Below are 12,871 nucleotides of genomic sequence, written 5' to 3' on the forward strand. Positions count from 1 at the left end.
TATATGCAGAACACAATGACCGTGTGTGCAGGTTCTTAAGAGGGAGATGCATCAATCAAAAATCAAATATTGTCGAGGCAACGGAGAAACCTCGCTTTGAACCATACACAGCCCACACGGAGAGCTTCAATACACCAAATGCTAAATGCTAAAATAAGAAGCAATTATGCATCAAAAACAACAGCAAAAAGGCAGCGCCATGAATCACTGTGAAACTCTTGGTGAAGGCGACTGTTTGCCTAATAGAACAATAACACGACCTCTGCGTGACCCTTCCGATAGCCCCAATTTGCCGTGTTTTCTTCGCTGGCAGCTCAGCTTGTTGGCATCGCTTTGATGTTCCCTCTTTGATTGTGAGAAAAGGATGTTCATGTCACATGCTGTAAAACATTAATGACTAGTCATTTAGGCTCATCAAGACTTTTGTGCTCGTGTGAGTGAGACAGTCACAAATCTGTTGCCTTTTTCTGGAAAGGAGCAGTTCTGGAAATGACAACATGAGGCAGATTCACTTTCTAGCAGAATTTAATATCTGTCATGTATAAGTCCCATATATGTGTAGGATTAACTGAAGAGGTTTTTTTTAATTAAAATGAACATTTTCTTTTTTAATTGATGGACTGACAAATCTGTGGATAAAGCTACTGTCAGCTGTTCTCTTTTTCCCAATGGCTCGTCACAGTGAGCAGCTCCGCACGTTTCATTTGTTAGATTTTTTTAATGCTGAACGCCCTTCCTGACGGAAGCCCAAAGGTACATCTGTCTCCTTCCAGAATCGAGTGGGTCAGGCAGATCTGCTGGTATTCAGATTACAGATCAAAATCAGTTTTTTTGGATGCAGAGTCTGCACATCCACTTTTCATTTTAACCAGTCTTTGCAACATTACCAGATTTTGTAGCGCCTTTCAACAATTATTAGAAGACATGAAGAGTTATATTCTCTGTACAGTCTTAATTTGATGAAGCTGTTAAGGCAAAGGGATTTATAATTTGAAATTTCTAATTATGGACACCTAGTAGATGTGCATTACTATTTCTTCTCCAGGCCCAAAAATGCAAAAAGAAAAAGGTGCATGTTATGCTGTGTTCAGACTAAATGCAAAGCAGAGTTTTTGTGTTATGTGATTATCTCTCTGGTGACACAAACAGAGGCGGCCATGCTTCTATTAGCCGAGAGTCTCACAGACTGTGGATTCTTCTGATGCAGCTGACAATCACACATGGACTGGTTAATGCCTATCTTACTGTCTGCGTTTATGGGTAGTAGTTTTATATGGGGACATGAATAAAAGAGAATAAAAATTAAAGAGAGGGCCTTGAGAAAAGTGAACAAAATTGAACGACTTTCTTGTAAATTCTGAAAATATGTTGCTTAATTTCAGCCATCAGTTGTACTTTGCTGGAAGTAGTTCTATGGGTGAATATGTGCATGTTCTGAAATGGCTCTTCAATAAAACTCAACATCTGACCTTGATTCTAGGTTGGAGTTATACAAGCCTTCATGAAAATATACATCAGAGTAAATGTAAATGTTTTAATCAGTTGCCTGAGAAGCTGTCAGGTAAATCCCAGGTAGGGATGGACGCCGATGAAAATAATCTCACCACAGTTTTTGCTTTATTTTATGACTTTCCAGTTCAGTGTGAGACTAAATGACTTGTTCGGGAGATTTTTTTGCAGCACACTCTCTCACTGTGCCTTTCCTTTCATCCATCCACTCCCAGCTGGCGTGCATCACTACAGGTGAAATCTCACATTATCCTCAGCAGCCATTAACATGAGCCTCAGAATGAATGAACTTCCAAACCAGCTCACTTTTACTGGTGCAAATTATTGCCGGTAATATGCCAAGCCTCGGGTTGTAATTAGAGTTTCTGTGCTGTGCTGTGCTGTGCGGAGAGGGTGTTAGCGGACTCGAGCCTGTACAGGTGTCATTAATCCTGCATTCCTATGCGACTTCAGCACTGCAGGAAATGGCAGCCACCTCCCCCGCTGCACACAGCTAACAGGTTTAATAAATACTTCTGCTAAACGCCGCACGGCTCGGCCTCACACTGAGAAGGTAAAGAGGTGGGAAATAACGAGCGGCGACAAAGACTGGAGAGCTCTTCCTTCAAGCTCGAAAAACAGCAGGGAAACATTCACCACAGTCACCACAAGCACACTGAAGCCCACCACAGCTGTAAAGGATAAAGGAGCCATAACACTCTGTGGACTGTCAGCATCAGGAAACCTACAGCTGCTTTGTGCTTGTGGGACTGCCTCCAAAAACAAAACAGGCATCGCGAACAACATCTCCGCTCTCTGCTAAGCTTTGAAAGATTAAGTGAAGATTTTGGAAATCATTAATCTTAGATTATATTCAAATACTTTCAAAAAGTGAGCTCCCGACGTTGTGGCCTTCCAAGCTAGCAGTGGTAAGAAGTACGACATGGATGTGATGCTGATGATGATCACTTCTGAAGAAGCAAATAAAATCAGTAATGCTTCCTGCACGCTTTAAAATGGTAAATGGCCTCATACTTATTAAGTGCTTTTCTACTCTCCTTGAGCACTCAAAGCACTTTATACTACAAGCCTCATTCACCCATTACTGCACCCTAAAGTGGTAGCAAACAGAGCAATATTACACTCCCTGTGGATATTCATGGTCTTCCGAGGATGAATCTCAAGGATGATTATGGTTTGATTCACAACTACAAGAAGATTTTTATGAAATAATGCCTGAACATTCATGTTCTTTGGGGATGATGCAAACATCAGAAATGTTGAGATCCAACAGATTGCAATGCACAGGTCATGTTCTGCTCCCTGGAGTGTGAACCCTGGTATTTGAATTCCTTCTAAACCTTTCCTGTGATGTCACAAGACAAACTTTTTATTGAGTCTGAAATAAAAGCTTACAGGCTGTCACGGACTAGAGCTACAGCTATGACGATTCTCCATTAACACTTTATTGAGTTGTTTATTTGGATCAACTGGATTATAAATTTTAATCTCAAAAGATCTGTGAGATCTGGAGCCACTGGACAAACTAAAAGCTACTCACTTAAGTTCAGAATGATATACAGAAAAGCAGGAAGTCTTCAGACTGGAGAAGCCGAAACTCTAACTAATTTGAAAAGCTTTTTTAAAATTTTTTTAACCTTTTCGGCTTCATTAATGCAAATGCTCGTAATCAATCCGTTATCAGAAACTGCACAATAAACAGAGTAATCATTTCTTCTTTACGATGAACAATGCTGCCTTAAGCTGAGCACTTTAAACTTTTAGGTCTCTCACATGTGAATGTATCATGGCATCGAAGATAATTCGATGCCAGAAAGAAAAATGATCAGTTTGATGCAAGAAAACCGTCATTTGACTATTTTTGGATACCCTTCTGTAACATTCATGTTTAAGTTTATCATATTATGGTATACTACTGACAACAGCATGAATAATATAATCGCTTCTTAGATTCTGAGACTCTGAAAGAAGCACTTAGGTTTCCTTCAGTTCTGTATGAAGTTGTATCGGTGCGCCTCTAATGTTTCTGCTTCCTCGTTAACGTAAATTCCACCGTGTTCCAGTGTTGGACAGCAGAGGAAAAATGATTAAAAAGTCTTGTGTTTGTAACTCGGCACCGTTGGTGATGCTCAAGAGTCCAGGTTCCTGCAGTGTGACGGCGAATGCCACGGCATCATTTCTCTCTACATGCAACCATTTTCAGTCCAGTGTTACATGAAGAGCTGCAGAAAGATTAACGGCCACGGATCCGCTCTGCCACAGCAGTTTCCACTGTCACTGTTTGTAATATTTACAGCCTGTACAATGAAAAAAAGACTTCTCCACAGCAAAATAAAGAAAAGAAACCCTAAATATCTCAAGATTGGAAAACAGCTGTCTTTCTACAAATGTCTCACGTTAACGATGAGCTGCTCCTGACAAAAATAAGCCAGTTGATTTGATGCAACTTGGCTTAAAAACATAATATTTCCCTGTGTCTTCGAAGGTGACAGAGAAAAACTAGAAAGAAAAGTAAATCCAAAAAAAGAAAATGAGGATAGATAGCAATACACAGTATACTTAAGTAGGATTTACAAGAAGTTATTTCCCTTCACCCCCCGGAAGGTTTGTTTTTTGTTTTTTTCCGTTTTCCGGTCCCACACAGCAACAAAGCTAAAGCAACACAAAAAATCCAGCTGAAAAATGTGAGTAGCTAAATAGTTTCCCATTTAAATTATCACAACAATGTGGTGTAGTTTACATTCCTTCCAAAGCAGCTCAAGCCGCATTTTCATTAATTGATTTTGAATTTCTTCTATTTTACATGTGATTGGTTTTTGCAGGGGGTGGGGATGTCTGTGGGTAGAGGTGGAGGGGGCTAAAGCCTTGTAGGTAGATGCATTTATAAAAAAGGTAAAAGGGGGAGTAGGTGCTGTGGCACAGCAAGTTATAGGCACAGGGGGCAGCTGTGAGGGGGCGCGACAGGTGGTGGCGAGCAGCTGGGCGATGGGGAGCGCTGGGCGATGAGTGTGGGTTTTAAGGTGGAGAGCTGTGCCCTCACAGGTAGATCTCCCTCTTGGAGGTTTGGCCGGTTGGAGTGGTAGCTGAGTGGTACTCCACCGCCTGGCTCAGCGGGATCTCCTCCATGCCACAGTCTTTACTGGATGAATCTCCGCCACTGGGGTAGGCACTGCTGTAGGGTGTCATGAAACGCATGTTGGCCACTTTGGAGCTGCTGCCACCACCGCCACCACCTGGTCCACGCTCCTCCATCGGCAGGGGCTTGGGGCTGCCGTTGGCCATCAGCTGCTCCTGCCCGTCCATCTCTTGGTAAGGCACGAAGGTGGAGAGCTTGGGGGCATTCTTGGATACCTTGCGGTTGGGAGAAGGCTGGCCGGGCATCCAGCAGGAGTCAGAGTGGCCAAACTCGGTGCACTCCCGGGTGCATTTACCGGTCATTGCCACGTCGGGAAGAGGCCTGAGATCTGCAGAGAGACACAACAAAACAGAGAAGAGAAAGCATGAGTACCGTGGAAACAGCAGCGCGAGGAAAGGTGGGAGATGAAGATGACATTACGGTGCAGAGGTTTCACATAAAAAGCCTGAGATAATAAATAATAAACTCTAGTCTGGGCTTGATGCACCAGCTGCAACAATAGCGATCCAGATTAGGAGGTTTTAAGGATTTGGGTGGGATAAGTTCAAGTCCTGTCCTGCTTTTGTTTCCACTATTACTCTCGGGTGAGGTTTAGACACTTTAAACTACTCGGTTAGGGTTAGAAAGAGTGTTTTTTGGTGTTTTCTCAAGGTTTGGGTTAAAAGGAGCACATCACACTCAACCACTGCAGAAAAATATATTTGCAGTGACAGCCCCATCTCACTATTGTCATAACCCAGTGGGTTACACACTGCTGCCAAAGGACATCTTGTGCTTGTATACAACAGCAGCTTTGACAAAATGCTATTATTTGCCACATCTGTGAAGAGAAGCGCCTGTAATGTGTCTTTTTGTGGAATGGTCTTTAACGGTGTCTGTCTGCTATTCTGAGCTGTATAGGTAGTGTCCCGTCGCTTGTTGTTGTTGTTGTTGTTGTTGTTGTTGTTGTCTCATCTCAGCAAATGAGGCCCCAAACCTGGACCTTTTAAAGCTAATAAATAAAAAGTCAGAGAAGCTTTAGAATTGATTGTCACTCCATGTCACCTTAGCTATATGAATATTGGCTAAAATACAAATGAAGCTTTGAAGATGGGAGTTTTGATTACATTTGCAAATCTGCAGAATTTGATTGAACAGGCCGGGGATACGGACACAAGGATTTAAGATCTGTATTTAAGTTCGGGATGGATATGCCCATTATTTCCTTTCTCAGATTTGAAGAGAGCAAGCTGGACTCTGATGCTTTTTCTTCTTTGCAACCTATTATGATAAAGCTTGGATTCCGGTTACTATAGGCTAGCACTTTTTTCCAGGTATATGCATATAAATACCTCCAGCAGTAACAAATGTGTGTCTGCAAGTCTTTCTTTTTTATTGTTATTTATTAGGTTGAACTTTACTTGCTGTTTTGTGCATTAATGCTCATCTGTGGGATTTTGTCTTATGTAGCAGAACAATTTCCCCTGAGAGTTTGCAGCTAAAAGCCAAAGTTGGTTGTAAATTGCATTTGACTACAGTCAGATAAATGTGTTTGCTGAATAAATATTGGTATTTATGTATCCAAAGATCTCATAAATGATGCTTTTGTTCTGTAAAATCTAACAAAACTGCAAGTGCAGTGTCACAGTTTAGCTGTGTACAGGCTGGCGAGAGCAGGAGATGCTGATTAAAACTGTCATTACCCCTTTATCCACACGCAGTTCTCTCTATTTGAAGAAAATTAATTAAAGCTCTGTGTATTTTTAAAGTCACTAATAGTTCACAAAGTGCCAGGAATTTGTTGCTGACAGAAGGAATGCGCAGATCCAACGATGGGCGCTGAGCGTGAAACAGGATCAGCTGATTTAGTGAAGGAGGGAAAAACACGCTCAGGTTCATTAAAATATTAATTAGGTTTCGCAAACAGCCACTTAAGGCTAAAATAACAATTCTGTTACTGCCTTGTTCTTGAAAAAGAAAAATGACATAATGAAAGATGATGGCTGCAGAAAAAAAACATCTGTGTTTTAGTGTGTGATTATTACGGTCACGATTTCTCAAATCTGGATTTTCTTTTTTTGTTTTTCTGTAAGTTGTTGAAGCTTCTCATCCTGTACCTCTGAGGTACCTCTGAGGTACGGAGGCAGACAGATGGAGACTGACAGACAGACGCGGGGCTGAGTTCGCATTTTAAAGAAATCACAGCTTAGAGTGGAAAAAGGTCAGAGATGGAAGCAGAAATATCAATGCGTATGCAGAAAGTAACCTTTCTCCTGTGCGTGACATTAGATCATTCTTTGATACTAGAGGCTAGGGGCTCAAGAGGGGGCAGAGGAGGTGGCGGTCCTCCTGGGGGATGGCGCTTATTTCCCAAAATGGCCTCTGCTTCATGCATAATTGAAATTCATTGCCTCCTTTTTGCAAAAAAGGAGCTACAGTCGGCTTTTCTGTCTGTTTGCGGCTTGATGTGTGCGTTCTAATCCCGCGGAGTGCTGAGTAGCGGACGCGCTCTGTCTTTTTTCAACGCTTCCCCTCCCGTATTCTCACGGCCGCCGCTGCCATGGATTTTAGTTTTTAAGCACTTCCCATGCAAAAGCAAGGTGCTTGCAAAAATGTTAAGTCATGTGCGAGTGGCTGCCGAGTTCAGAGCGGCTGTTTAATAAGTGCTTTGCCTCCAAACGTCGTGTCAGCAGGAGGCTTATAGAGCACGGACTGCCTCAGAGCTGTACAGCTGAACACACTCCAAACTTGACTCACTTCCACAACAACAGACGAAGGACTCAGCACTTGAGTTCAGCTGGACTACTGTGTGCACGGGAACTTTGTTAAACTAAAGCTGCGATCACTGCCATCGACTTTGCCGGTGGGAGAACAGTAGAAACTTTATTAGAAAAGTCTTCCAGGAGCAAATATTACATTCGGCTCTGTAGCATTTTAACCAGTGCCCACTGAACAAGGGAATACTGGCAGGCAGCATTTACACGCCAGCATTTCCTCGTGGTTATACACATGCATGGAAGTTACTTTCAATTCTAATTTGAGGGATTGATATTTACAGTACTTATGACCTAAATTATTTATAATAGCTAATGTGACACAGATTTACGTGATTGCAGATTTAGGCAGATTAAACCGAAGCTTTCGAGTTGTCACTATCAAAACAGAGGCTGAGCCCAAAAAGCTTCACACTCTCTGGACTTTCAGGAAATTTGATCTTACCCATCCTGCTCCCCTGACAAACAGATTACAGGCCAGGTAATGCATGCAGGCCACCACAGACGGTGTCAAATCTGATCTCATAATTAAAGCTAGTCCTCCCACACAGCAATCACCATTTGGCCCAAATGTGGCCTTGCACTTACAGTTTCCTTTAGGCCACATTTGGCTTTGGCTAATCCTGCTAACTCAAAGCACGGCTTGAGTTTTATGTGGCAAACTTGAGGTGTGCTGTTGGGCCACATCTGGCTACCAGAGCAGATCGTGCCAGTGCCACAACTGAGCTGAAAGTGCTTTGAACAGCTGAGATTTGGTGTGTTTTCTATGCAGGCTGTTCTCCTTTCCGATCTCGAGACTCTGCACAAGTTTAAAAAAATTCTATAACAAGGGTTTGTTCACTTAATGTTTAGTATAAGGGTTTTTGTGTTCACGGTTCTACATGTTTAAGAGTGGCATCAAATGATACAGGACAGGTTAATTCAGGCAGGTCTTCAGTGACCTCCCTTATTTTCAACTTTAAGCTTTTTACTTTTAAACCCATTTATTTCAGAATAATCTGTTCTGTCTATAAGTCGATCTTGCACTAACCCTGCCAAATAGAGTTACAGATGTTCCTCCTGGAAGGTTCAGCCCCTCTGTCTGTCACTGTTTGTCATCGCGAGTTCTCCGACACTGTCAGAGTGGAGTGTTTTTCTCAGGGGAGCCATCTTTGAACAGGTGATGTTTACAAGAGTAACAGGAGATAAACAGGAAGCTCACCTTCTGTTCGATCTTTGCAGTCACAGCACAGTTCAATCAAACTGTTGTTTCATGCCTCATTTCAAATGAAAGCAGGCAAGTCTGGTCAAAAATACCGTACATCACATCTGTGTGTTACAATTAGGTGGAAAAAATGTAAATACATGTATCTATTTAATGATGTTTGACATTTTTACTTGTTTCTATTCATATATTGACACGGTTTGTGTTTTTTCCAAATTTTGGCCACCTGTCCCTTCAGAAGAACTGGTACGCTTTGTTAACTGTATGAGAATACAGATACCAATGAAGTCTTCTAGTTCTACAATTTTGTTTTACATGTACACTGACAATAAAGGGCTATTCTATTATATTCTATTTTTCAAAAGATATAATAATCTCTTTCCTTTCACGACAGATAAATGCCATTACCAATTAGCAGTAACATTAGCACGACTTTAAATGTCTCACAATAAGAGCTTCTAAAAGCTCTAATGGTGGTTCTATGGTTCTAAATCGGAAACATTTCTTTTTACCATGGATTCGTTCCTAACGATTTTTAAAGATGTCTCAGAAAGCAGTGATAAGTAATAAGTGTATAAAATATGATACAGGTGATACATAACAGGTGGTGTGCAATTGTGCACAAATAGAATTAATGCTGCAGAAATCTGTATTACAATAAATGTATCAGGACCCGATAGAAAGTGCAGAGATTAAAAAATGTTCAATCCAGTTTCAAACACTGGCCTTTAACTCTGAGCAATATTTGCCAATTTACAGAGTACTCTATGTGTTTATTTAGTTATACGAAACTGTACGTATGCATGCACATTCCTGTATGATCAAAGACGGTATACAACCTAACAAAACTCCAAAACACTCACTGAACTCATTAAAAAGTACAGGAGCAAATCAGAGCGTGAACCTGTATCCGGGCCTCGGCCCAGTGATCTGTAACTCTAATCACAGAATTAGGGCTGATGGGGGTCATGTTTGTCCTAATTAGGCACAAGCACTAATTGGCCTTGTTTTTTTGATAGAGCTAATTGGCGAGCACGATGGGAGGAAGAGTTTGGGCGGTTAGGGTTGGTTGTGGCTAAGATGTGAGATCAATAACGATTTTGGCTAATAAGGCCTTCCTCTGTTGGTGGACATTAGCTGGGTGCTGCAACCACCGCCGCCGCTCCTTCAGCACAGATCTTCATCAAAGACAGCAAGAAGGCTGATCAGATGTTTGCGAAGGCTGCTGACTCGCCTGCTTTTCCTGACTCTCATTAGTGGCTGAAGCACAAATGTAATTATCTGAGAACTTTGTCACCACATCAATTAGACACAAACTTTGACTTAAAGCTGGTGGGACTCATTTACTTTCATAGAGTGTTACCGTGTTTATATTAATGCATGTTTTCAGTTCATATCTGACTATTTTCTTGTACTGCTTTATTGTATTGATATCATTTTCGTTCATTTCATCTCAAACTTTGCTCTGCAGCTTGATGCCCACAGCATGCACTGGTAAAGTTGTCAGAGTATGTCTGTCTGTGATATGACCCTTATGACCCTTATGACCAAGAGAACAAGCTCAAACTCAAAAACATAATAAAAAAGATATTTTAAATTAGCAGTGGCAAAAATTTCTACAACAGCAGTATTTCTATTTTACTATGTCGACGGGATGCAGAGAGACTTCACTGTTTATGCGCGATGTCTCAACCCAACCGGTCGGGGCAGATGGCTGCCCCTCCCTGAGCCTGGTTCTGCAGGAGGTTTCTTCCTGTAGGGAGTTTTTCCTTCCCACTGTCGCCAAAGTGTTTGCTCACAGGGGGTCATATGATTGTTGGGGTTTTCTCTGTATGTGTTATTGCAGGGTCTACTTTGCAACATAAAGCACCTTGAGGCGACTGATGTTGTGATTTGGCGCTGTATAAATAACATTGAATTGAATTCAATTGATGTGAGGTCTATTTTCATCATTAGTTATCATTAGAGATTTTGAGCATTTGCCCTTCTATAAAAAAGAAAAACGTTTTTTGAAACTAACTGAACACACTAGAGCTCCCCAGAGGATGAACCCCTTCCAGAAAACATCTTGCATTTTTTTTTACCTTACATTTCTCGTGTTCTTTGCCAAAGTGTAGGGGCACACATGGTCAGCTGTGTGGTGGCAGAAATATTCACTCAGTATAGTCATATACCTCTGCATCTGCGTAACATGAATAAATGTATGTGGTGTAGTAGCATTATTAAGTTGCATTTTTATGTACCTTTGACCAGTAAATTTAAACTCATTCATTTAGATAGGGCCTTGGAAACAGCTGCCCAGATGCATCACAAAGATGACTGCTAACTGACAAGATCTGCTTCTAAAAGTTCTTGTAGTCAGCACGAACGATGTGGGGGAAAATGGGGTGATGTGATGTGCTGAGCGATTTCGACAAGGGCCAAATCATTAAGATTGAATTTGACTGGAGTATCATGGAAACTCGTCAGTAGTGCTGAGTAAACACTGAAAGTTGTCCAGTGAGGGCTGTCTTGTTTGAACAACTGTGATCTATGGCAACTCCAACTCTCAACCTGCATTACTCAAAAGATCTGCCGCCAAGATCGGAGCGCCTGATCGCACGGGGTACATTCAGAAGCCTCATAAAGCAAATCCCTCACTGGGCGGGGTCGTAATGTTTTTGTTGAGAGGCACTGAGATGACTGGTATGATTAACCATCTGACCTCCCCGGGGTGACAAACATCACAAAACATTTAGCAGTTTAAAAAGTTCCCTGAAGCACCAACAGCTGCAGCTGCAGCATCGTTCGGCGGCTTCAGCCTTCTTGTCAGCTCTTATGGGAAGTTTGAAAAGTTCTGGGGTAACCCCCGGAGGAGGAAACGCTATCTGTCTTCCCCCTTCTACCCTCGGCAAGGCTCGGCTTCGGTGCTGTCAGAGGGCTGAAACACTGAATTCAAGGTTGCCTCTATTAGTCAGGGCGATTTAAAATGGAGTAGCCCTCCTGAGTTTTTTCCCCCTGTAGCCCTTATCTGTACTCTTGAGTTCCAGTTAACCCCAGGGACCCTCACACGCCCTAGCAACCCCTCTCCCTGCATAATACACTCCGCTACCTTGGTCACCATTTTCTGGTCAAACTAATTAGATTTCAGTGTCCCCGCTTGGGAAGATGTCAGTGGTATGAAATGGAAATAATTTCCAGATGAGTATCTGACATTTTACGCTGTCGACTGGAGTAAAGAGCCCAGGCGGATTGGCTCTCTCTTTCCCTTTTTTCCCCTCCTCCTCTTCTCCTTCCTCTTTTCCGCTCCATCACTTTAGTCTCAGAGATATGCTAAATCCTCGTGCTTCCCCCCGCTCCGCTCGGTCCTGGGTGATAAATGGAAGCAAATGTACACAAAAGAGAGCTTCTCTTTTTTCTGCTTATGCTTGAAGTGTTAATGTGTTTAATTACTTTGAAGCTGGATTTTGCATGTGTGTGTGCGTGTGTGTGAGAGAGAGAGTTTGTGTTGCAATAAAAGCAGCGGCAGGAAAACCTTCAATTAATGTCTTTTCTCTGTCTATGACAATAGCTCCAATTTATCTTATAGGAACAATAGAGGAGTGAGAGGAGGTGCAGCTGCTCTGAATGCTCAAAGACATCCAGGAGAAAGCGGACGACGTGCCGCTTCCCCCGCTGCAATCAGCGGTGATGCCAGCAGCCCACATACACAGAGATACCTTCGTTTCAGACAATTCACTGACTTGCACTCCCTTCCTGGAGGCTATAACTATGGCGCTTGGATCAGACTAAACCACATTTCATTTCTTTGAAGAGTTTTCATGGTTTTTGTGCCAAATCAGGTGATTGCAAGGCTACAAATTTGCCATTTATTCCAATGTGCATGTGATGATCAAGCAGGAGGCTCAACAACGATGTTGCCTGAAGAGTCTTAGCATTGATAGTCCACTAAAGTCATCGTAGAGCAAATGACTAATTATTTTGCATGGATAGCAAACTGAATGATCTTCTTTTTCAGTATCTCTTTGTTAGTGTGTATTTATTTTTCCTATTAACCTGGAGCTCTAAAGTCCTGGGGATAGAGAGCTTATAGATGAAGTCACCAGCTCTAGCTTGGCCTAGTTTTTGTGACCAAGGTCCATCTCCGTCCGCTCACCTCCAACTGCTCACAGCAGATAGCCGGGTTCTGCCAGAGGTTTCTTCCTGTTAAAACGTACTTCTTCCTTCCCACTGTCGTCAAGTGTTGCTCACAGTGGTTGTCTGATTGCTGGAGTTTTCTCTGTATTACTG

At 42.2% G+C, this 12,871-nt stretch overlaps 1 protein-coding gene across 3 annotated transcripts in view; it reads right to left on the reverse strand.

Moving 5' to 3' along the window:
- Positions 1-2,541: 2,541 nt before the first annotated feature.
- The window catches only part of LOC113032114 (protocadherin-1-like), a 220,883-nt gene continuing 210,553 nt past the window's right edge, over positions 2,542-12,871 (reverse strand). For 2 of the 3 annotated variants that reach the window (XM_026184789.1, XM_026184793.1), the window contains exon 5: positions 2,542-4,973. In XM_026184789.1, coding sequence (XP_026040574.1) covers positions 4,546-4,973 — 428 coding nt within the window. In that variant the 3' untranslated portion in view covers positions 2,542-4,545. The remainder of the gene's footprint in view (positions 4,974-12,871) is intronic. The other variant, XM_026184811.1, reaches the window with a different exon arrangement.

Source organism: Astatotilapia calliptera, chromosome 2 (assembly GCF_900246225.1).
Source record: "Astatotilapia calliptera chromosome 2, fAstCal1.2, whole genome shotgun sequence".
In the NCBI taxonomy this organism is placed as follows: domain Eukaryota; kingdom Metazoa; phylum Chordata; class Actinopteri; order Cichliformes; family Cichlidae; genus Astatotilapia; species Astatotilapia calliptera.